Here is a 27,068-nt window from a genome sequence, read left to right as displayed (position 1 = left end):
GTGGGGCCAATTTTAGAGGATGTTCTCTATAGTGTTTTTACAGCAAAGAATTATTAATTTAGAAGAAAATTCACACAAATGTTAAGATTCCAATAGTATCTCCTAAACAAGGAAAGGGGAAAATGTCCAGTCCACATGTAAGCAAGGTAGCACTTCCAAAGGAAAAGATTGCCTTTTGTCCCTCAACACAGGCAAAAGCAAGAGCCCACTTTAAGGGTTGCTTGATAAACCTTTTGTCTTGTCTTGTCTCCCACTCTCATCCCCAAAACCAAAGATCCAAGCTGGAAACCTTTTAACTGACACAATTGAAACTTGCTGAAGTAAAACCCAAATGGAAGTAGTTTCTTGCAGAGAGCAATATCAGAAAAGTTTATTGAGAGGTGATGATGTCTTTCCCTGAAGTAGATTTCGTCCTGCTGGAAGATCCGGCAGCAACAACAAATGGCCAGTTCTCCTCCAGATTTAAAGCTACTACTTGAATCCATGAGGAAGAAAAAGTTGAGAGAAGGATAAATAGAGAAGCCAGCTGAAAATCAGCAGCTGTTAGGGTTACATTACAGATCACTTCAGAGGATTGTAACTACTCGACCTCTAAGTGGAACTTACAGGGATTTCCAAGGCATTGGTCCCGGTTTTATATTTGCCCATTAGACAGAAGCTCAACAGACTGTGAAGAAAGGAAGCAGAGAGGTTGCCCAGCTGCTTTTTCCATCGGAACAGCAACAGTGGTGATAAAAGCTCAGCACAGCTTCGGGTGGAAACATGGAACTGATGAAACAGGAGGAATTTCAAGCCTCAAGTGAAGTGAATGATTGTTGTCAAACGTGCCAGTGCAGATGATATTTCTGATCCTGGTCAGTGGAGCTCAAGGACGAGGAAGTGGCCAGGCCACTTCTGAGCACTCCAAGGAGCAGAAAGTAGAGACTCCTCTGGGTCAGCTCAGCCTTCAGACAAACAGGAAAATCAGATTCCCTCATTCTGCAAACATCCAGCTCTGGGGGCTCACCAGGCTGGGTTGTTTCACACTCATATCCCTGCAGTGGAGCAGTTTAGAGCCAGAGAAAAAACCCAGTGAAGAGCCATAAAAAGGGGCTCAGTTTCACAGGTAGACTTTTCCTGAAAATTAACAGGGCTTAAGCAACACTAATAGATAGGTAATTGTGTAGTTACAATGAAATCAACTAATTAAAGGGAAGCCAAATGGGAAATATCCAGTGTTCTCTTTTGGCAGGCAACACAGGAAAAAATTTCCCAATGCTTCTACGTATCCCTAAGCCATTTATATCTCTAATTCCAGACCTTTTCTCTGTCAGAGTTAAGGATTAAAATCTCTTATGAAAACAGTGTTAACAGGAGAAAAGCAAACAGGAAAGCTTAGTTTTGAGATGGAAGTTAAACTTTGAAATTTCAGTCTGGGAAGTGCTATCCTCCCATCCAGATAAAATTTGATCTTTATAATTCTTCAGCATTTGGTTGCTTAAGGCAAAGCCAAAGTTTCTTTTCACAGAACAGTGAAATCAGTTACCAAATTAGAATAAGTTAATTTTAAATGCTTTTTATGGTATTAGCCTTCTAAAACAAGTAAGAAGGGGTAAATGGGATTCTGCCCCATCTTCAGGCTCAGTATCAAACATTTACTGAATTGAGACTACACAAATTGTTGAGGGTTACTGAAGATGCAAAAAAAAATAATTAAATTTATACTATTTTTTTACTACTGGGGACAAGCATGGGGGACATCCTGCTTTCATTAAAAACCATTAATGTTTTGGCTGGAAAATAATTCCAGTCTCTGAGCTATGCATCATACTTGGCCCTCACTGGTTTGAAAGATAAGGGAAAGGCAGAAGAGATGAGAAAGCAAAGAAGTAAAGACATTTATTCAGTAAGTTCAATCATTTTTATGATATGCTGTTATTTTCATGAAAATGTGTTGTCACACACAAATATGAAGTGTGATTTTTTTTTTCATCACTTCTACAGAGAGGAAGGGGAGTGATCACTGGTTTAACCTGTAGAGCCTTTAGCAGAACAAAGAATCTCTAGAAATAATAGGATGAAATAATAATAATAATAATAAAATCTTTTAGTGTAAGCAGAAAGTATAGGGATAAGGTTAAAGAAATACTGGAAATCCATTTTCTCAAACTTTTTAAAAGTAGCCAGACAAGCCATTAGTAAAGCTAATGTAAGGCATAATTCTGCAATAACAAAAATGACTACATGACTTAATGCATCCTTTCCATTTTTCTGTCTCCCACAATCCTTTTGATAATCTTATCATTGTGTAACCATCACAAGCAGCACCACCAGAAGTAATGGTTAGCTATTCTCAGACCACTTTTAAATTATTCACAACAGCTCTGTTTCTATTTCTCTGACTCATTCTTTCAGAAATAACAGGAAGTAGAAAACATGGAAATGGAAGAGTTATGATATTACATTTTTAGAAAAACAGAAAGCTAAAAATTATCCGGTCTGTTATTTCTTTTCTCAGCAACGCAAGAAACATTGTGATCTTGCAGAACAATGACCCACCCAAGCACTGAAGAAATTCGCTCCAACACTAGAACTTACTGAATAATGAACAGATCTATAAGTTCTTTTCTGCCACTGTTGAAGGAAAAAGGATGCAAGGAAAGATGAAATCCTGTATGAGAGAAACAAGACTCCTTTTTTATTTTTTTTTAAATATCAAAATTAACAAGTCTTTAGGATAAGATTAGCCCCCAAAGGATAATCTTGGGAGACACTGCTTAGTGCATCTTGCATGGGAAGAGTGCTTTTAAAAGTCACAGTTCTCCCACCCTCCCCAAATGTTTCAGTACTACTTTCTGGTTTGGTCTTTAAAAAAAAAATCTTATCAATAAAGGAAAAAATCATTTCAACTTATGCTTCTTATAGGAGTGATAAAGTGATTTGCAAGGGTCAGTTTCATTAATCTTATTTTAGCAGAGAGAAGACTGAGGCACCAGGAGAGAAGTCCTGTCAAAGAGCTGGGACAAAGAAATAGAATTGAGGGCTGAACCCCAAAAGACAACACCAGCTCTCAGTGCCATCTGCAAACTGGGCAGGTTTGAAAAGAAAACAAGTTCTCCATGATGCACTTCACTGCCCTCATTCATTTTATCTTTCTACAGGATTATAAAATAAGACTGTACCTAAGGAAATTGGTATTTCTAGAAGGTAGAAAGGCAGAAAACAACAGACATGACAAGGGATGGGGACCCTACAGCCCCATCACACCCATAAAGGTATTTCATCTTCACCTGGAAGAACTCCTCTGAAGGTTTTGCAAATTGTCTTTGGGGCTGGTCCCCCTGACTGAAATATAGAATAATACGGGGGAGGGGGGGGAAAGCTTCTGAAAGGAGGATCCTGCTTGAGATCTCTATGGTAATAAACTATTGGACAGAATGTCTTACACAATCTTCCAAGAGTAATTCAAAATGACTTGGAGAGAAGCCAGCTGGCCTGGGAGCTGGCTGAGGAACTGCAAACAAATGGGGATGTTACACAGTGATGTCCCACGTTGTCCACTCAGACACCAGAAAGAGCAGTGCTCTGTCAGGTCTTATTCACTGCCCTGCTCTGCTCTGGGAAGTGACAAGAGAAAATGGCACCTCCTTTCTCAACAAATCTGATCTATATATGGATCCAGTCGTTTCTAATTAGTGACAAAAGTTTATTCCTATTGCTCCTGCAGAGCCAAAATGGTTTGGAGTTGACTGCAGGGTATTGCTGCCAGTACATCCTGGAAATAGTTTGGTGAGTTCCAGGCAGTTATAGACGTACAAGAGGGGCTACAGAAGCACCACCAGGAGCTTAATTCAGAAAACAGACTGGTTATAACCAGTAGTAATGTTTGAAATGGGAAAAAACCCAAACCAACACCTGCCTGACTCTGAACGCAGGCAGAGCTTTCCAGACTGGCAGCCAGATCCCCCTTCTTGAGGGATAAGTATGTTCAAGAAAGACTCATCAAGGTGGAACATCTGTTTAATACTACATTTACCAAATAACTTTTCACAGGGAACTGAAAGAGAAAGTATCTTTGTGATTTAGAAGTGACAAGCCATGGGAGTTCATCCCCGGGGCTAATGAACAACTGCACAAGGGTGACCTAAGAGGAAAGCTAAAAAACCTTGAAAAGTTTAATACATAGCAGATAAAATTGGCCTTCAAGCATGATTTCAGAACATCAGTAATTCTATCCTTGAATCCTCTTAAAATGCTTTTAACATTCAATTTCTGAAAGTGTACATAAGCTGCTTTACCTGGAATTATCTTAAGTGATAAAAAAGAAAATACACTGTGGTTGGGCACTCATTCTCTTTGCCCCAGTGCTAGTAAATGCCTTGGAAACTAACAAATTCAGCAGGTGGTATTGATCTATCTTAAAATAAACCAGGCTAAATAATAAAATAGTCTAAGCTAAACACATACAATATACAACATTAAAAGCTGTAGCATACCACATGTAATGGATTTCTTGTGGTTCATGAGTGAGTGTCAAGTATTGAGTGCTCATAATTGAATCCAGCTCAAATTAGGGATGGACAGGAGTCTCGGCAAACTGTATGTGAAAATATTGTGAATTTTCAAAAGACTAAACAGGTAATTTCCTTCCAAAGAACTGAAGAAATAAAAGTGAGAAATAAAAAGAAAAAATTGGTGTTTTCTGGTAGATTTTGATATAATGACTAATATATCTTAATTAATAAGCAGAACCATCCAATTCTGGAAGGTATCTTCCCACTTTATATGAGGATACTGTTTCTTGCAAACCCCCAGAACTCAGGAATGCAGCCTGGATTTTTTTTTTACTCATTTTTCCACACTTATTAATGCAGAAAGTCACCTGTAATCCTTTGCAAACGTCCCTGATATAAGGACTTGCTCCATGTTTGCATTTTGAGATGCACATTTACCAGGAGAAGGCTTTACAGGTGGATTCTGTCCTATAGCCAAAAGTAGGAGAGCTTGCCATCGATCCTCAATTTGCCCTTACACACCCCAAATGGGCAACAAACTGATTCTACAGCAACAAAAGGCTAAAACACAAAACCAAAATAATACTCAAACCCAAAGCCAAATATCCCCTATGAGCTCCTATGAAAACACAGCAAAACAACTGAGTTGTTCCCTGTGCCACAGGATGTTTTTGTTTAAAAAATTGTGCTATCACAGTTCATTGAACAAAATAACCTCCTAGTGCAAGCTTCATTATCTCTTGTAGGAATGATCTGGTGCCAACTTTCACCATTTCAGCCTGTTCATGCTACTCCAAACTTTGGAATTCACTCAATTTTTCACTCTGACCTGCAAAATGAGACTGAGACCTAAAGGCTACTGCCATGCTGCATTTCAAAAAGAGGCTTTATGGAAATATCCACAGTTTAATTGAAGATCTTATTTCTCAAAAAAGGTCCCCTAGATTCTCTCACATTCTCACACCAACTCAGTAACTCTCTACTCCACAGTTCTAAAAAGTTTTGGTTTTGCTGAGAATAGCCATGTGGCTGAATTTTGCACTTTGAGTGACATGCTTACTTCTATTACCATAAAATTACTCCTAAAATAGAGATATTCTTTCAGGAATTTTCTCAATTCTAAGTTTGATTATGAGTGAAGCCCAGTAAACTTATTCTCTCCCTCTCTTGCTCATCAGTGCCCAGGATAAGAACTGCATGGTGTAAAACCAAGTTGTTGTCAGTAAAAATCAGTAAATGCGGATGAATACATACAATGGGCAAAGAAACTGCAGTTTTTATAACTACTTGTCAAGTGAAATCACACTTTGGAACAACTCATAGTGGTGTTTCAGATATCTCTAAAAATAGGGACTTCCGCTGCCTAATTTTTCTCATTGTTAAAGAGTCTTTTTTCCCTAATGTCTGATCTAAATGTTTCCTTGTATGCAGTAATTTCACACTGTTGCTCTTTATGATGTCGTTTTCAGCCACTGTCAATAACACAACTGGGATTCTTGCAGCTCCATTGTTTGTAGACATTTCTGTCCCTATCACAGTCCCTTGCCCTGGTTGCCCATCTCCAAGTGTGGTTCTGCCTGCACAGAGCCAAGTGTGTGTGACGGGGTGTTTATCACCCATCACTCGCCTTTGTACCAAAGAGATGCGAAATTTGCATGTCAAAAGCCTTTCCCCCACTTCTCCGACTGCCAGAGCAGCAAACTCAGTCTGGGATCTGAAAGTCAAGCTGTGTTCCTTCTGCTTCATACATCATCCTTCTAATAAAAGTTCTACACCCAGACCCAGCTGCAGTTCTGCTGATGACGCACGGGAGCAAAATACAGCCCGGCTCGTCGTGCCATTGGCTCTGCAGCCGTAACAGAGCTGGAAACCAAATGCCACTCGAGTGGTTGGGAGTGTCTTGAAGGAGTCATGTGGGACAGGGTGATAGCAGCAGCTTATACCCAATATCTTTCATTGAGATGCAGTTTCTGGAGCTGAGCACGGCGTATGAAATATTAGCGTTTGAGAATGTGGAGTACCCGACTCTTAAAACGTTTTCATGGGTTTAAAGTCATGATTCATATTTTGCTATTTTGAGGGTTTTTTTCCAAAAGCCCTCAGCTGTCCTTAAATGTAATTCCTTCTTTAATGTGGACTCTCACTGTGGGATTTAGGCACTGTTCTTCTGACATGTGAGGGGAAAAAATAAAATGCAAATCTAACTGTGAGTTTTGACGGAGTAACATCATATTTAATTTAATCCATTTGAGAGCTATCCAGAATTAGGCATAGAATCATCCAATCAAAGAACAATACAGTGGTTTGGGTTGGAAGGAACCTTAAAGATCACCCAGTTCCAACCTCCTGCCATGGGCAGGGACACCTTCCACTGGACCAGGCTGTTCCAAGCCCAGTCCAACCCAGCCTTGGACACTGCCAAGGATGAGGCAGCCACAGCTTGGAACATGGTAATTTGTGCCATTGTCTAATCCATGCTAAATATATCAGGTACATGCTAAATGTAGGTACAGATCTTACCCTTCTTGCAGTGAAAATTCCATGTCCTCCTTGGCTTCTTGCCAGTCTAAACTTAGGTTCACCTTTTCATGGAAGCCTGGAAAAAAGTCATGACCTTTGTAAAGCCACTACTCTGACAAAAGCTCTCTCTGCAAATACCTGGTTTAGGTTCATGCTGTGTGAGGAATTAGAATAGTTTTATGTAACCTTGTATGTCCTGCAGGGCATTTTTGGTATATGTATCATGAATTTAAGCATAAGGTCAGCACAGAGGCCTGCTGTTGTTGGTGGTATTAGTTACAGAGTCACCAGACTTCTCAAAAATCATTGGCTTTAACTATATTTGAGAAGCTAGTCTTGCATTGGTTAAGGTCATAGAGGAAGTAAGTTATCAAAGGTCTGCTCACTTGGCTGGACCACGGCACAGAGAGATGCAGATTTCACAAATTACATTTTAGTTCTCATAAAAAGTGAGCATTGTTTCACTTGAGCTTACAGTATCAGGATTGGCTCTCCCCTCCCCTATCTGCCAATAGACTAAATATTGAACTGTGGAAAGGTTCTGTGGGTTCTGTGGGATTTTTGTTTTGTTTTTTTTTAAGTAAGAACCTGGCTTGGGATTCTGCTTCTTTTCCAGAAACACTTGTCCATAAGGAGCTCAGAAGCCTTGGAAGCAGCTCTCTATTTCTCTGCCTATCCATGTGCAGTTTAAAGAGAGGTCAGAACAAGCACAAAGCAATGAGTAGCAGAAGGAGTTTTCTTTGGAGTTGTCTTGACACCAGTCAAGAACAAAGTACTGAAACAAGGGGAAATGATAGATTAGGACCAGACTATGTTGGGTTTTTTTTCATAAGGACAGTGTTAAAAAAGAATGAAGAAAAGTGAGGTGAACTGAAACACACAATGGAGCAATGACTTCAGACTTCAGAAAGTGATAAGCAATTTGATTGCAGACAGAACAATTAACAGACTTTGTATGAAAGGCTAGCAATAAGACTGTAATACCTGAAAGATTGAGGCAGAAACAGCAAAACATGTAAAATGAAGGGTCCGTGTGAGAGTAACTAAAGTGCTTGTACAGTGAGTTTGTCAGTGTAAAACAGCATCATTAGACTTGTTAGAAATCTGCCCTACCTACTCTTCAAGAACATTGGGTGCATGATGTCACAATGTGTCTCTTTATTACATCATATTATGCTCAGGTTCACAGCTTATTTGAAACAATCCTACTGTTTTCCAAGTGCAGAGATGGAACCCTTTCCTACAGCTATCTTCTCAGATTATTGCTTTTTAAATATATTTAATAAAAAAATGTTAGTTAATGGAGACTGTAAATGCACTACTGAGCTACTCTCTATTTGTGGTATTTTAAATTTGATTGAAAACAATTAGCAGATGAGAGAGATGCCTGTGAGCATTCATTAAAATGAGGCTTGTGGTTTGTGACTGTTGAATTTCACTGTGCATCTGGAGCTGTTTGCACTGATGGCACAGTTTTCCGTCATCATAAAAAAGGGACTGTTCCCTATAAAGGTTACACTGGCAAAAAATAAACTGTATTAAATTTTTTCCAAAACTTCCCATTGAGAAAGCAGCAGCTTGTTACCCACAGGGAATTTCTGTATCAGATGATGATGGCTCACGGACAATTTAATTTGTTGTTTAGTTTAACAGCTTGTAAATCCCTCTCCTATAAATAACTTGCAGTTGTAAAAGCTGACTGCTAATGAGATGATTGACCCTAAAGGTCACACTGGCAGAATCCCCCATTGTTTGCTTAAGGATATAATTTTCATTTCATCTGACTGAAAACTGACATTCAAGCATAACACAATGAGAAATTAAACAAAAATATATTGCATTACTGGAAGAACTGTGCCATTGTTTTATCTTGGAGAAAAAAAGTGTCAGCTTGGACTGAGCTGCTGATGAATACGTGGCTCTCAAATGGACTCTGGGAAGAAATGAATATACTGGAAAAATATCTACTGAGTAAGTACAGTATCAAAAGGGAGCATGGTCTGAACGTGAACATTCAATTTTATATTTCATTAAAACCAAGCTCAATTCCAAAACTCATCTCAAGGTGAGGTGAGCGGGGTAAGGAGGTTTTATAGAGGTTTTGCTTGTTTTATACTAGGAAATTTTTGCTGCTGCCTGCATTTTTAGTATTGAATGGCTAGAAGAATCCCAGGCAGCTTAATGTACTAGAGGAGAAAGAGTATGGACAACACTCCTAACTTAAAAATGGTTAATGCAGTGAAAATATTTAATTTTAAAAATCTATGTACCCAGTAGTCTGAAAAAAAGCACAGAATTAAGTATGAGGCTGCTGTGTTACCCTGTGCTGTCTCAGTATCTACCAGAGCAGAGGTACTCATATTTCACTCTTCCTTCTCCACTCATTCAAAAAACCTCCAAATTAGTCTAACATTGCTCCCTGTATAGGAATTATTTGGAGCTTTTGTGTCAATGTCCATCTCAAATCATGAATTACTTGCATGATGTCTAACAGTGCACCCAAAAGTGAAATATTTAACAGATGCAGCAGAGAACATGCATTACTGATCTGAGTTAATCCAGTAAGACTAAATAATGTAAATGAAGTGTGCAATACATTATAATTTTCAACACATTAATTTGGGATAATCATGGTGATTACATAACCAGCTATCTGATCAGGACACACATGAACAGATCTGCAATAAAGCCTCAGATACATCAAATATACCGACAGACACCTCAGTACCTTTGTAAACCTCTGATATCTGCCAAGGAAAGCATCTCCACAAGAAAGAGTATTAGTAGTTATATATTGTTATTATCAAATCATTGGTTACATAAAAAGCTCAAAATAATAGACCCCTTGGCAAAAGTATATTGATTTTATACCAGGAAACTTTAGGCATTGCTCCAGCTTCTGGGTACACATCTGAAAATTCGAGATACTTTCAAAGGGCAGCCTCTGCCATTTAGTTCATAGCACACCAAGCATTTCCTCACAAAGGCTAAAATTACCACTAACACTCACAAATCAATCTGAAGAAAATTACAGGTTGCACATAGGTGGATGATACCTCATTTTTGTATTTATGCATATTCAAGCCTTAATAAGAGTTGTGTGTTCCGTGTGTCCCATTTACATCTCTAAAGGTTCAACAACAGGGTATTCAGGAATTCCAAGGTCTCCATGGCAATGATGTGGGTTGAGCATCTGTTCCCTCTGAATAAAAAGTGATGACCATATTTTGATTCTACTTGGCATTGATTATCTTTGAGTAGAGTCACAACCTAGTTGTTTATGAGATTTTCACGCTCCATCATGTTTCCCTCTATTCTTAGAGGAGAAGGTGAGAGGCCATATTAATTGACAGGAATTAAAAACAAAGGTTGCCTGCTTGGACAGAAGAAAGAGTGAGGATGACAAGAGTTTTCTGAAGATAGATTGTTATACCCTTGATTTGAAAATAGTGAAATATTCAAATACCTTAAAGTTTCTTTTTGCTTTGGAATCCTGCACTGGCAGACAAGCAGTGTCAGCAAGGGTGAGTCATCTGCTTAATGTCCCGTTCTTAAGAACTATCTTCTTACTTCTTTTTTTTTTTAAATAAGAGCCAACTATGCCACTCTGCAAACATTAACCTAATGTTCCAGAATTAAGCTTTCTGTGCATGTCAGGTTATTTATTATAGCATCACCTGGTTGTGCTCTCCCATAAGATCCATGTTCTTTTAGCCTACAGCACAGACTTGTCCCATCTCAGTGAATACAGAATCAAACCACACAAATTTCTGGTGCAGGGAAGCTGTCAAGGAATAATGAGTTAAGTGTAATTTATCCACCATAGACCCTACTATTTACCAGTTGAATGAAATGGAGAATTTTTCAAAGATATCAAAGAAAATATTAGTTTTATAATTTAAAATATCCCCGAAGAAGTTAATTGTTAACACCAAACGCCCACCCCTGCAAAAAAATCATATTACTTGCAATATTTTTCTTACTTCATTTGTTACACTGTCCAATGTGTATGTGAAATTTTTCCCGTGTCAATCACACCAATCCCCTCCTAGGAAATGGTAATACTTTTAGGTAGGAGCATAGAGACAGAAGTAGGACAGAAATAACTAAATAACAAAATCACAGCTTGAGCCAGTGCCTCCGAGGAGGGACCCTGAACAAAGGACACCCCGGGCTTTTATCCTCTCACACGCTGAGCTCTGTCCCTGAGTGTCCCTCACCTGGCTGTGCCACGGATCCCTGGACGCTTTGTTATGCAAAGGATCGGCAGGTCCTTCTTGTCTCGAGAAACCGAAAAAAAACACAATAAAGGTATTTAAAGCCCGAGTATTGTGTATCAATGAGAAAATAAGTGTCTGCGGCTGGAATAATTTTACTTTATTCATGGGCTGGCAACAGAGGGTAATAGTCTGCCTGAAAGAATTGCACAAAGGATTTTATTGGACTAATCAGAACCCCTGGTGAACAGACCTAATTGCTGGACTGCCATGGAAACATCAGAGCAGTTCCAGGTGATTGATAACTTTTGTTATTTCCAAAGCACAGAGAATGGGGAGAAGGAAATATTTAGATAACAAATAATGCATAATCTGTCATAACTTTAAAGAATGTTGATTTTTTATGGAACTACTGTTATCTCATCCTTTTATCCATAACCAACATAAAAAGCAAAACAGAAGTCATTTACATTCTCTTCAGGCCTACTCTTTTTTCTTAAAACACTGAAGGAAAAAATCTCTAGGACCTCTTATCATACAGGACAAATAAAATAGCAAACAAGATGAAAGCAGAATTGCTAATGGAGACTCTTACACAGGTGTTACCAGGGATCAGCGTCCGTATGTGGGCATGATTACTCCAGTAGAAATCAAAAGCAGGATAGGAGGCAAACCCAGTGCTACCAGTTCTTTTCACTGGCTTCAGCTGTCTCTGGATGCCAAGTTCACTGAAATTACTGCAGGTTCACACTGGTGTAAGACGTGGTTAGGAATCTGGACAGATAATTTATGGAATGTCATTACCTAAAGCCTTCTGGATCATAACTGTTACCAAAAAAGCTCATCTAGGTGTCCAGAAAGCCCCCCTGCTTATTTGCTGCAGCAGAGTAGTAGAGAGAAGGCTCTTGGTCAGGTATGAGAAATATGGCACTGTTTAGGGGATGATTATGATTAGATAGATAATAAATCTAATACAGTATCTAAATATTACCAGTGCAGGATGGAATAAAAGCAGGTCTAAAGGGTGGTATCAGAAGCAGGTTGGGCTGGAAATGCACGGGTTTGTGCCTTGTAGAATGCACAGTTACAGAGCACAGGGCACCTGTGGAGCTGCTTCAGGATTTTATCTCTGTGTGTGATGGGATCTGAGGGCTTTTATTCACCTGTCCCAAAGTGAATGTTCCCCATAGCCAGGCTGGACATGCCCTGCAGGTGTCCCTGCCCAGGAGGAGATACACCTGGAATCTGCTTGTAACTTTTAGAGACCAGTTTTTGCTGTTGTCTCAGTCTCCAGAAACATTTTGTACCCTTCTGCAGGGCAGTGTGCACCAAAAAGTCAATGTCCATCCCCACAGCTCCCCATCTCTGAAATTTATTCATTATTAAAGCATCCAGAGACTTCCTCCTGCAACTCCCACCTGTGGTATTTATCTTAGGACAATTCCTGCCTGGGGTTCTTACCCCAGGACAAATCACACTGTCCATCAGAGACGGTCTCAGGGAGAGGGGATGTGTGTGTGGGGAGGACGTAAGTGAAGACCCAACTATTTTTCACCACTGTCACATATATCACATTGTACCAACAAGGGAGAGTAACAGGGTTGTCAAACATACTGGATTTCAGGGATTTGAATGGGAAATCTGCAAACTTGCTGCTAGTACTACTGAGAACGTGTTATTCCCGTTCACAAGACCCACCTTCCATTTTTTCCCAAGATAAGGTCGCCTATATTTTCTCCTCACAGCCCAGCTGAGGACACACAATAGTGACCATTTGTCCAAGACCTCCAAAGCCACTCAATCAGAGGAGCAGTGCCTTGCTGTGGGGGCCACTTGACTTCAGCACACACCCTCAGCAGGGCCCCAGCACCCCAGGACTCCCCACACCCCCCGTGTGTGCCGTGCTGAGCTGAGCATCCCTGACATTCACAATCCTCTCCTCTAGTCCCAGCTCCCTCAGGAACACGAATGACTAACCCATAATAAGTGCATTTATTCCCTAGCTCGAGGACAGCACATCCCAGATTCAGGGCATGCTCAAGTCGCTACTTATCTCTATCTGCTTAGATCTAGGAATACAAACATATCATTGAAATGTAAAATTTCTGAGCAGGGGAACAGCAGCCAGTGCCACAGGATCTCCACTGAGATTGCTGCAGAGGGGAAAAAAAAAGCCAAATTCAAACTAATGTCAGAAAGAAATAATTTTAAATAGAGCAACCTTCATCTTCATTTCATCTCATCTCACTGATGTGATGCAGAAAAGGCCTTTTATGAGAGAGGGATGATTCTAAAATTTTTGAAGGTTCATTTCAAAGGCTTTTTAGCTGATTATCCAGAGCATTCCTTTGGTACAAAAGCAAGCCAGAGTAATTTTTTCATCTCTTGAGATTACCATTCCCATTTGGACTCCTCAGAAATACATTCCTCACATAGCACTTGCTTTCCACTCCTAGGTCCCTCACAGGAATGCAGAGACATGCAAATTAATTTGCAGAGCAAAAAATATCCAGATTTTGAACTGAGTAAGAAATTCTAGATTGGTTCATCTAAAATATTCCTAAGGAACGAGGGAGCTCACTCATCTAAATATTGAGAAATTGTTCATTAGTTGGTCACACTGATTAAACTCAGTGGAAGATTCTTGTCCTCTTCAGCTGAACAACATAACTCTGTTAACAGAAGTTATAAGCAAAAACAGAAACATATAATCTGGTGTTTTCTGTACTTTCTTTACCTACAGCGTGTTCTGTTAACTTGTCCCAGCTACTGTCTGCTTTAACACAAATAGGGAAGAAGGCTCTCCTGGTCTTACAGGACATGCACAGATTTTAGGTGAAGGTTCCTGCCTTATCACATTTTCTGTGTGGCCCTACACAAGTCCTTCAATGTCTCAGTTTCAGTTCCTTAACTTGTGCAAGGTCCCAGACAGCATCTTGTTATATCATTGAGATAACTGGAGAAAAAAATGAGGCATCCAGCTACTACAGCAATGGAAACTAGTGATGTTCATTGAAGACACAGAACTGTAGAGCTCCCCTTTAATTCAGTTTGACTCCTGATGGAACCAATCTCTCCAGAAAAAAAATCTTACAGTGTCTTGAAATGCCAGAGTCTGTAAAGCCTGGCTTTTAACTAAACTGTCAAAGTGCTGTTTCTCTGCTCCAACGGGGAGGTAAATAATGCTCGAGGAACCTCCTGTGAGTAGTAGTATTTTTTTTTTAATCTCCATAATTTTGTCTCTCACCAATCCAGTATCATTTGTTCCTTTTTACCTTCACTTATTTCTGGCAATATGAAGGCAAATTGTCCATATTCTTTCTTTACTGATGAGATAGACTTCAGAAATCACGCAGCTTGAATGTCACATTTCATTTTTTTTTTCAGAGTCCATAATTTAAAAAAAGTTTTTCTGTTGTTCTTTTTGCACAGATATCTGTAAACACAGTACCAGTTCCTGAAAAGGACACTATTTCAGCATATAAATTTTCTGTTTAAAGGAATGACATTATCTTTAAAAAATATTTATCACCCAGGACTCAAATGTAACTCAAAACATGTGGTGAACAAACAGTTCATCAATACCATAGCAAAGGGGGTGATAATTAAAAAAACCCTGTATTTAGCTTTGTAAACTACATCTACCTTCCTGTCAGAAAATGGAGCAGAGGTGAGAGAGAGGAATTGGCAGGGGGGTGTATTTTTTGTTTCTGGCCACCCTACACTACATAAAGGTTTGGCATGCAACACATTCCACGGGAACATCACCAGCAAAGCACACAGACATCACTCAGGAATATATTTTGAGAGAATAGCACATAAAATTAGACAGGCTCAGAGAAAGGGGTAATAAGGAATTGACCATTGTTCTGAAGTATCTGCTTGGGAACTATATAAATCCTCTTCATTGATCCATGTATTACAATGACAATTCCTACTCAAAAATTCAAGTAATTTATAGTCTCATAGATCTGCTTTAAGCTTATTGCATATTTTTACAGAACAAGAACTGAAGGTCCTTTTTTCTTAACTCTCAAGAGGAATTAGTTTAGCAAGAGACTGGATATTTTACTTCTAATCTTCACCTGCTGTGGTTTTGATTCTAATGCCCTTCTTTACTCACCCTTAGTAATGTGTCCAGTATTACTTTGAGAGAGCAAAATAGTCCTACTCTGGTCCCCTGATGATTCAGAAAAACACTTTCTGATATACCTGAACTCCTTTAGGTTACATCTAAAAAGATAATTCCAGGAATGCAACCCAGGCTTAGGCCATGTACAGACTTTTCTCATACACTGGTTTTCATGGAAAGACATTCCAGACTCACAGGGGGAAGAAAGCCACTACAAATTTTGGGCTTGCTTAGAACTTGTACCAGCAGGGGAGGAGGGCTCAGGAGCTTTCCTCCAAACTCATTTTTTCTAAGATTCTTTGGAAAATAATCATGTTCTCTGGCACCAGGACTCGGTGGTGTTCCCTGCCTGCAGACAGCTGTGCAGTGTGGATGCAATTCCCAGCTCAGTCAGTATTGTCCACACTGTCTCTGTCACAGACACTGTGACAATCAATTGTGGCAATCAAATTCAGCCTTAAACTTGTGACTTCAAGAAAAACCTGGAGTTATCCAGCTCTCTTTTAGCATCAATACTCACATCTTCAGGATCACTGCAGTCCTCTCCCTAATACACGTGCAAATCAGTGGTGATGCACAAAGCCATCTGCACTAGGAAATGGTCTATAAAAAATAAAATTACGTTCCTTTATTGTTGTAAAATTCTACTAAATTGGATGAAAATAATTTCTTTCCCCAATGCTGTCTCTCTGAAGTTGACCAGTCAGAATTGTTCCTCTTTTAAAAAAAGAGAACATCACATACCATCCACTCAGTTTGCAACAGGCAAAGGATCTGTATAAATATCATCAAATCAAAGAGATGAAATACTGCAGCATCAGGAAGAACTCCTGTAAGACGTCTGATTGTCTTTCACCTCTGGGTGAAAGGCAATCTGAAATATGAAATTCTATTTAGGACATAGTGAGATCGTCAGACATACATTACTGCTCAGAGCATGTGACTCTGATGATGGTTTCCTTTATATCAAGAAAAAAATAAAGTTGTTTGTGTTGCAGAAAAGAGCAGTGAAGAAAATAACACGAGTAGATGTCTAAGTTTTCTAAGAGTTATCTCACAAGAATAGAAATGCTTGAGCACTGTATAAACGGGCCCATCAGTCCTGTTTATAAAAACTGCATGTCAGGGATTTAAATGTGCGTGTTTGCAGAATCTTTTTCAAAATGTTGATAATTTCTTTGTCATTCTCTCTCATCCTCCGCACATATACTCTGTCTCAGAGTGTATTTTAGAGAAAAAAAATCTGCTTTTTATTCTCATTTCTGCTATTTTTTGCTCTGCTACTCATCCCAGAATTCGCTACATTCCTGGTCTGATTTGGGGTTTACTGCACACACACTAAAAACAATTATACCCACACTCAGGCTGCAACACAGTGATTGGATTATAAGTGACACCTTATGTTTTAGCTGCTCATTCACTTTCAACTCTAGTGAATTATTGGAATTCTCACTAGCTGACTGGGACAATTCTGAACATTTTCAGCTTGCACTGCACGGCACAATTGTAAAACCACCGGGTGCAGGCAGGAAAGGTACAGTGATGTATGAGACTGCCACAGGAATGGCACCAGCCTGCGAGTCTGGAGCTCATTCTCTGTGCCTGTGTCCTCAGAGAAAATCACTGCAGTGCACAGGGCCACATTTTGTGGGTTTAAGTGTTAATTAAATGGTAAATAGGTCTCACTCTGGTTCCCTGCACAGGGGAAGTTTCTCCCCTTTGAGCTGGGTGAACTATTCACAGTAGTAATTTTATTTTTCTTTTTTTCAGCTATACCCCTTTTTCATTATTAGCCCTTGAACACTTCTGGAAACTTGTCTGAATGTTTCACATGAAGCATCAAGCTCTATGAATACAAGCGACATTTTATAAACACTTCCAAGTATCCATAAATTGAATTTCAGCTTTTAAAGATATTTTTTTAGGTAAATATAAAAATTGTTGCTACACACTTACCTGATTAGGAATTAGGTTAGATTAGGATGAATTGTATTACATCTGACTTAGTGCCTTGCTGAGTTTTTTGGGCTTCACCTACCACCTAAAAGCAATCAGAAACAAAAGGTCCAAAAAGAATTAGGGAGATTAACCCTTCTAAGTCCACAGCCCTCCCACCTGCAGCAGCTGGCACTGGGTGGAACCAGGCAGTTCACTGCTGCACCACTCAGCAGTGAATTCCTTACTCCCACAATAGCACGTTAGAGAATCACAGAATATTCTGAGTGGGAAGGGACCCACGAGGACCATCCAAGTCCAACTCCTGGCCCTGCACAGACACCCCAACAATCCCACTCTGTCCCTCAGAGCATTGTCCAAACCCTCCTGGAGCTCTGGCAGCCTTGGGGCTGTGCCCACTGCCTGGGGAGCCTGGGCAGTGCCCAACCACCCTCTGGGGGAAGAACCTTTGCCTGAGATCCAACCTGAGCCTGCCCTGACACAGCTCCAGCCACTCCCTCCAGTCCTGTCCCTGCTCACACAGAGGAGAGATGGACCTGCCCCACTTTCTCCTCTACTTCAGGTGATTGTAACAAAAGTGTTGTTCAGTCCCCACCAGAGGTTTTGTGGCCGGGTCCACTCCCTGAAGAGCTTATTCATTTTCTAGTCCAACATGAAAACAAAAACATAGGATGAGGATTCATTTAACAGCATCCCACTAAAACCTAGAGCACAGTCAGTGTCTTCCCAACAACTTTTCTTACACCCTATAAACCTCCCTTTCACTCCGAAGTTCTCACTGTATGTTTTACACACCACCACTTGTACCAAATGACTATGTCCAAGCTCTCCAAGAGGACTACAGTTCCCCTGATTGCTTGCTGAGAACTAAATTGATGTCAGGCCATCAAGTTTCACGATCCACATGAAAAGATCACTTGTAGCAATAATGTGTGTTCTCTTAAGACAAATTATATTCCTATGACTGTGTAGTATTTGTTAGCACAAGCGTGTGTATGTCTTAGCACAAAAAATTCACCAAAGTACATCGAAGATATGACTGAAATAAAATACTGCAGCCACTCTTCAAGATTTCATAAGGAGAAACAGTAATTTTCACTTTGCAAAAGACTTGTATGTTGTATTGGTACTTATAATCAGGCTTGAAGGATGTAGGAGGAACCTAAGAATGTTCAACAGCAGAAACATGATTTTCAATGTAAAATGTACCTTTCTATCAAAAAAAAATATCTTACCTAAACTGCCATTTTATTATCTTCTGAGTGGAGAATATGGATTTTATCCATGTACTCTGTTCCACAATGTACACATTTAGTGTAACATTTCTTGGGGCTAAATCTAAACCCTTTAGTGATGCAAAGCTCACTGGCAGACATGGATTTCAGTGCAATTTGGGGATTATTGGAATCCATATGTAGGAAATTAAGATCAAAATTAAGACTAGACAATCATTTGGAAAATTTAAGAAAAAAATATTTTATTTTTTTTTTTAATTTTAAATGTCTTTATTTTTTTCTTTGTGTTCTCAACCAGAATTGAGAAAACTCTTCACAACAATATGTGCCCATTTGCCCATCATGGTGACATAAGGGGAAGTATATCCTCAAAATTATTAGATTCTGTTTGTTTCATGTTGGGTTGGAAAATAACCCCTCTCACCTAATTCTTTCATGCATTTTTAAGGGATAAAATATATTCTGAAACAGAAATGGTGGGAAAACTTGAAAAATAGCTATTAAGGCAACTGCAGGTTTGTAAGATAACACTTTAGTTCCCTCTCTGATATAATCATGCTACCTGAAAGGAAATAGTTCTCTCTAGAATGAGTCAAAAAACTCTCAAAGAAACTGCCACATGGACAAGAGTAGACACAATGGTAACTAAATTAATTAACTAATTAATTAAGCCAAAAACATTCATGAGGATAGGACAGAGAGAAGATAGTAATGTATTTTTCTGCTCTATTCAGATATTAGGCTGGGTCTGTATAATCATGGGCTGAAAATTTCCTGTTTGTTTGTAATTTATATTAAAAAAGCAGCACCAGACATTTATGACAGACTAAATAAAGCCCCTTTGCCATTGACTCTCGCTTTTATTTATTGAAGAAATATTATATACCATAAAAAAAATGGCTGTTGTTTCATGTGATATAAGAGGGTTGGAAAATATCCATTAAAACCCCACAGCATTTGATGATTCATCCTTGACCTTTTCCTGTAAGGATTAATTGTGTCTCAAGCTCTGTGTTGCACTGACATTTTACCTAACAATACCCTGCCTTTATTTGGTATAACAGGTTACACTGGGCTGCTACAGCTTGAAGGAGTTCACACCTGGAACTGCAGAAATGGAAAGGAAGCCAATTTTGGCTGGAAGGCTGTAAAAGGAAGACAGTAAAAGCTGTCCTGATACAAAGATTATGAAGGTACCTCTGTCCCTCTGGAGATGTCAGGCCACCTTCAGCACTTTGCCATGGGACTTACCTGGCAGGAGACTGGGATAAACCTCTACAAATAACCATGTGCTTCATAGTTGCTAAAACTGCCCTTGGTTGTGTGAAAGAGGAGGTCAGATGTACTGCCAAAATAATCTCTTACTTACCTCTAATCCATTTACCCCAGTCTCTCAGTTGAGACCCTGGACCAGGACTTTGATTCCAGCTCTGAATTCTACTTCTGCATGAGTAACAAAACCCCATTCTTCCCATGCCCACAGGTTTAAGTCATGATATAATTTTTTATAAAAAAAAGAAACTGATTCCTCAACAATGTCTAAAGACACTGAGCTATTCCCTTGCACACAAAACTCATACCAACACTGGTCTATCAGTGCTTTTAAAAATGAGTCCAAAAGCAGTCCCATCTGTGGCTGGAAATGTGGGTTTGTTGGAGTTTATTTTAAAGGTAATTCAACAGTTTTTGCATTGCTCTCTATTATATAAATAATATTTCAGTCAAAAAATGCACATCTTTTGTTTTCATATTCATTGATAAAACTGCCAGCTTGTGAAATTTGGCAGAATGAACTGTGTCAATGTTGCCATCAGTGAATGTTCCATTAACAAAGAAAGAAATGACAAAAAGACCCCCTGCCAACCACAAGACTTGTTTTATAATTCAAAAACCAAGCTGTAATAAAAAGCAGGGAATTGAGTTTTTTTGCTGGTAAGTATTTTAAAGGTAAAAAAATCAAGGCTAGACTTAGTTAACACAAAGACTCAAGTAAGATCCAACATGGGGACCAGTCCCAGAATCATCCATCCTTTGCCATCAGTGCTACCTGCCTGCTGTCTTATTGGCTGCTTCTTCCAAACTTCATAAATCAGAGCATTTCCACATGAGGAAAGAAAGAAATCTCTGTGTTTGTAAGTCCCATGGGATGAGTCTGTATATAGACTCTATACAGACATCCCTGGAAGTGTCCAGGGCCAGGTTGGACGGAGCTTGGAGCAACCTGGGACAGTGGAAGGTGTCCCTGCCCATGGCAGGGGTGGAATGAGATGATCTTTAAGATCCCTTCCAATGCAAGCCATGATTCTATAGGTATCCACTACAGGAAAGCTGGCCTGTGATCACCTGATAAAGAGGAATTTGAGCTGTCACTATTAGACTTTATTTAGTTTTTCAGGAGTGCACAGAAAATAACAGGTGAGGGCACTGCTGCTCCCACACCAGAAGGGCTTTCTCCATTCATGGAATAAAAGAGGTAACTCCACTCACCCCCTCTATGTACCTGCCATCACACAGACCTTACTCAAGCAGGCACCAGAGAGAGTGGAAGGAGAAGAAAGGGAATTTTGCAAATTATTACTGTGAAGAGAAGGCTGAAATTTTCATTTTGTTTATTTTACTTGTTTAATTTTCACAATGTGGGGGCTAAGAGATTTTTTTTTAAAAAAAAAAAAAGGAGGGATAGTTGTGTTGCAATGCTAATGAGCACATTTACAAGTCTCTGCCAGAAACTCTGTGCTTCAGCTTGCTTTCATGAGCCATTTTGGAAGATGTCTTAGTTGCAGTTGCACAAAAATCATTGTCAGGATTTTTATATTTTCTCATTTAGAATACTACGACATTATTTGAAGAGGGCCTGGTTCTGCAGCACATAAGCCAGTATCAGTATTGGGTGATACAGCAGGAAGACTCATCTTGCAGTGTGATTACAAAACCCATCACTGTGAATTATACAGCAAGTTAAATTGGTTTCCACCTTCTGCAAAGCTAGAATATTATCTTGCACAAATGGTGTACAAATGTAGAAATAATACAAGTCCAGGTTTTCTGAATGACAGAGCACAGAAAGCTTCCATTGCTCATTCCATCAGTACTTTCTATTTGCTGCTAATGACATGTGCTCTGGTCTGAAAGCAAACTCTAACAACAGTCAACACACTCACTTTTTTTTTCTTTTTTTGTTAAATTTTTATTTTTACTAAGGACATCCTACCACTTATAAAAACTTTCCCAATCTGAAAAAGGATTTTCTGAGCAACAGAATTATAGAATTACAGAATAGTTTGGGTGGGAAGAGACCTTAAAACTCATCTCCTGCCATGGGCAGGGACACCTTCCACTAGTCCAGGTTGTTCCAAGCCCTGCCCAACCTGGCCTTGAACACCTCCAGGGATGGGGCAGCCACAGCTTCTCTGGGCAGCCTGTGCCAGTGCTCCACCAGTCTCTGAGTAAAGAATTTCTCCCAACATCAAATCTATATCTACTCTGTTTCAGTTTGAAGTCATTCCCCCTTGTCCTGTCACTCAGGTCCTGATGAACTTTTGAGGACCTTTTCACTTCTCTAGATCAGAAATGCCTCTGAATGTCTGCTACTAGTGAGCAATTTTTCTATTATTTATACTCAGTTAAAAAACACCATCATTAGCTTCAGACTTTTCAGCATAATTTAAAATACAGAAGCAGTCCTTTGGTATGAATAACTCAGGGTGAGGAGGGAGAGTTTGGTGAACCTCATTACCCTGCTTGTTTCCAGGCACTGAGTACACCAGCTGAAAAAGAGCTCTGTGGTCTTAATGACCCTACTTCCTAATTTGATGTTCACAGCTCTGGACAGGGGGACTGGTGGAGAGAGGAGCAAGCAAAAGAAGAGAAACAACCAAACAGCTCCATTCAGACTAAAATTATATCCCAAGGAAATCACATACAGAAACAGGCTACCTGCCAAGGCTTCCTCCAGCTGGACAGACCCTGGAGAAGCTTCCTAAGGCCATTTATCCATTTCTAGAATTCCATGACCACGCAGGCTGTAAAAAAAGATTGCCACACACATCTGTAGGTAGATGCAACTGCATGGATGTAGTGTAGCTGATTTATTTTTCTCTGTATATTAAAATCAGCAGATCCATCCCTAGCAGAGCTGTACAAATAGAGTTATTCCAAACAGACTATTTTGCAGACACTCTGTCTGTTCTCCAGACTGAGAATTGTTGCTGCTGTGCTGCGACAGAGCTGATGGGATTTGGAGTTGCCATAGTGTTAAATGTTTCTCCTGTGATCAGCAACTGCTGATTTAAATGAAAGTCTGGAGCCATTTTCTCTCCTGCATATTTCACAGTCATTTCAAAGTCATCACAGACAAAAAGGTATAATGATACCAGGTAAAAAATGCATTTAAATGAGCTTTTTGTGATCCGATTTCAAGGTCATAGCACACAAACAGCACATGCTTTCAGCTGCAGTAAAGGACAGGAGATTATGAAGGCCTTTAGTCATCCCAGTTATAATTAGTAAACGTGTACACACATTCACTTCACGGGACTTGCATATTTAAAAGCCTGAGCTGAATTTTGTGTCTGTGCAACGTCCAGGCCAAAAACTCCATCTCTGATGTGTGGGATGATTTACTTTAGCAGTTGTGACAAATGAGTGTGAGGCACAGTGAGGTGAAGGCAAGCCAGGGTCAATGGGCCTGGGAGGCACTCGGCACTCGTAAAAGATTCGGAGAATTTAATTCTCAGATTTCTCACTATTAATAATTCTAATTTAATGCATTTTCCTTGTCACTTACAATGAGTCAATCACTAATTAAATGTTGTTGAAAAGATGAATTACCATTTTACATGCTTTAAAGAGCGTCGCTTATACATCTAAATCTAGATGTGAAATGTAGAGAGATATGATCTAATCCCCCTAAATACCATCGTTATCCAAAAATAATTTTATACTGAATTCATCTCATTGTCAGAAAAGGAGAAGTCCTGGAAAACGGAATGATCAACAACTAACCCCCTAACATGAATTTGTATAAATTTTATATTCAAATTACCTGGAGCTAGTCTGTGGAATTAATCATTTCCCTTCAGTGGGGTAGCAATGACACAAGAAACATCCTGTGTCTATTGACAGGTTCAGAAATTCATTCATTTCTTTCTTCCCTTTGCTTTGTAGCTATTCATGTTTAATACCTGTATAAATGCACAATTTAGAGCTCTGCCCAGCAGTAGTAACTCCCATCTCTTTCTGACTGACAATGATGAGATTTCTGTCATGCTTTGCCTCTCCTACAGTGCCAGTGATGGGATTTTTTTCCCTGGAAATCTTATTACTGAATGCACTGTCGTGGTCTCAGACGGAACTTTCAATCAAAAAGGCAATCAGAAGGTTATCCATTTGTGATTTTTCCTACAAAAGAGCTTTGCAAAACTCTTCAGTGTAGACTATAACTCTTACTCAGAGCGACTTGCCCTGAACGCTGATGGGACCATAGACAATAACATGATCCACAGCTCACAGCACCTTCCTTTGCTCCCAGGACTGGGAGGGAGACTGAAAACTGGCTCAGTTTTGAATCAGACTTTCCCATTTGCACTCCTATTAGATCTGGCACGGCAACTCACAACACCCTGGCACGTGGTGCAAGTGATTAGTAAGAGTGTGTTTGGCTTTAATTGCAGTCTGTTCCATAAATATGTCTGATTTCATTGAAATCTTCATAACTGCTTCTGTTCTATCCTTAGAAAACTTCACTGTTTAGAGTATCACCAAAATTGCTAGATAAAGCTGTTCAGAGGCAATTTTTTAACGTAATGTAACTAAAATCTATTGGAGACTTCATTAATTTCAGTAAAATCTTTATAACACATATAGAAGTGGTATTAGTGTCTTAGTTGTCCACAGACTACAGCCATTAAACCCAGCCATGCTGCAGCTAAAGCAAAGTGAATGTTTCCATTTGAAACACAGGTAAAATTGGGGGTGATGCAATAAGACTTTTTTGTTTGCAGAACAAATGTTACTGAGGAATTTAAAGTCAGTGGGTTGTTTTTACTGACAATACTTTAACAAAAGATCTGTGAGCTTGTTTTTCAGAAAGGCACAAGTGAATTAGACACTCATAATTCCTGTGGCCACAGACTGCTGTCTAATTCTGCAAACACTGTCAAAAAATGTTTCAAATATTATCCTGTATTTATTGTTATCTTGACTGTATTCAATTAATAAATAAATTCTGAAGAAACTACATTCCTCAAAAAACCTATGAAGTTCTTCAGGCAGATTCATTTCTGCTGTGCACAGGTAAACCTGAAAGAAAAGCAGCAACAAGAGAAGTATTTATAAAAATATATTTCACAAAGTAGGAAACAATACAGGAGTTTCTCTGAATACAATACATGGAGTAAATAAACAAACAATAATATAGCTTCAAAACAAAGTAGAAAATTAAAATGATTTGCATGTAATACGTAGTTTTCTTATACAATTGCTACTTCTAAATGGCAAGTTTGCATTACAAATTGAGTATGCTTGCAGCTTCTAGTGTTCTTTCTCTGTGTGCAAGAGCCCTGGTGCATCACTATGAATATTATAGAAAAGAAATGCTAATAACAGAAGCAGTAAAATTATGTACACACTGGTTCCTGCTCTAATACAGTGGAGAACTATAAGCATGTTTTTTTTTTTTTTACTGTACTGTGTTATGTGTGGATTTCTAAAAGTCTATAGTTTAAATATTCACATGAACCAGTTTACTTCCAGCTGTTTGTGCTTGTATTAAAAACACCAGGTACTAGATTTATGAAGATACAAAACTGTCAAAAGTTTTCTCTGGGAAAGTTTAATTCCTGCCAGCATTCTCTTAAAATTCAGCTACTTCAAATGGATAGGGAACTGCTTTAACCTGCAACAATTTGTCATTTTTCTTTTCAAAATGTACATGTATTAAACATTCATTATATATAGAAAAAAAATCTAACTGATATAATTTAGTTTTCTTCATAATCTTACTCTATAGATTATCAGTTTTGATAAATAAAAGCAGTAATGGACATCAATAAAATATTTATTTCAAAGATTAAACAAATAAATTCGATCTTTAGCAATAAAATCATCAATTCTTTCATTTAGGTAAGTCCATCCCATTTCACAGTTTTCTCTTTCAGAAGACGAAGCACAGGACTGATCCTTCTTCTAGAAAAAAAGATCCTTTTGGAAAGCAAGGTTTTGTAGCCCTGCCTCTGAATTTCTACACATTAGTAGGATTTATTACCCATCACTGGAATGGATTAAGAACATGTGAATATTTTAAGGCTTGACACAATATTTAAAGATGATATTCAGTCTGTGGTTACGTGGCCAACAATTACTGTATGTACAATGGATGGTCACTGCACAGTAGAAGCCAGTAGGAATTGGCAATGCTATTTCTGCTCAGCATTGCTAAGAAGACCAAGATATTGCTTTTAAACATTTCTGTGGCGGGATCTTTGTTGGCAATGCAGAAACAAACCATTAGCTTTACACACACTGGCAGGAGCTACTGTTCAACAGCAAAATCCCTGCAAGTCCATTTTCTAAGAGAGCACCAATTTTTGTTCTTTTCAATTCACTGAAGATAATCAAAGATCCGAATCTCCATCTTCAGAGTGGTCAAGTGAATATCAAATATCCAAAGACTTCTAGACACTCCACATACTTTACTTCACACTCCACAAGACTTAACCTCCTAACATATACTTTTTTTTTTGGTTCAACATTACAATGTAGTTGATTTTATAGATGACTGGCGCTAAACTTGCCTCTAAAACAAAAAGCCACATTAGTTTTAACTACCAGCAGTGGCCCTAGAATATTACATGATCATTAAGTCAACAGGGAAGAAGTTTGTAATCCACTGTCAAGTTTCTTTGTCACTTTCTCCAACTGAGTAAAGTTCTCCAAGTCTTTTAAAGCGAGGACCCCATTCACTGAGGTAGTCAAAATTCTGGTCTGAGTCTGATGTAGAGGACTCCAATGAGCTCAGGGAACCAGCCGCTGACCCCTTTCCTTCATAGCCATAAATCTGGATAGAGTCATATGGTGGAGCTGTGGGATCGTTATCAGCTTCATGAAGCCTCACATTAATAAATTCATCAACATCAACACCATTAGGAACAGGTGCAAGACCTTGCCTGGGCATAAATTGAAGATCAGGCTTAATATCCTTACGAGGCAAAAACCCATTAATTCCATCCGGATTTTGCAAAGTCGCAATGTCAAACGCTTCCGTGTCTTCTTCTCCACCTCCCTCGTCATCATAGCGGATAATATTTTCCCTCACATCTTCATCATCTTTGATGATTAGAGGCTCATTCTTATGCCTTCTCAGCGTTACAAACAGCACCACGATGACTGCAAAGAAAACATCACAGGCTGGTTAGGTAAGAAATTTCCAATCAAAACATTACATGGGAAGTGCAGTTGTGGAAGGTGGTAGGGTGGTTTTTGTGAAATTGAGAGAAACAAGGGTGAAAAGCTGAAA

General features: G+C 39.1%; 1 protein-coding gene across 3 annotated transcripts in view; it reads right to left on the bottom strand.

The window, feature by feature from the left end:
- Positions 1 to 24,880: 24,880 nt before the first annotated feature.
- Positions 24,881 to 27,068, bottom strand: part of CDH8 (cadherin 8) — a 154,430-nt gene continuing 152,242 nt past the window's right edge. For all 3 annotated transcript variants that reach the window (XM_027663736.1, XM_027663734.1, XM_027663735.1), the window contains one exon: positions 24,881 to 26,938. In XM_027663736.1, coding sequence (XP_027519537.1) covers positions 26,445 to 26,938 — 494 coding nt within the window. In that variant the 3' untranslated portion in view covers positions 24,881 to 26,444. The remainder of the gene's footprint in view (positions 26,939 to 27,068) is intronic.

The sequence above is a fragment of the Corapipo altera genome, unplaced genomic scaffold, assembly GCF_003945725.1.
Source record: "Corapipo altera isolate COAL_440 unplaced genomic scaffold, ASM394572v1 140b, whole genome shotgun sequence".
NCBI lineage: Eukaryota > Metazoa > Chordata > Aves > Passeriformes > Pipridae > Corapipo > Corapipo altera.
This window is presented reverse-complemented; position numbering and strand designations above follow the sequence as displayed.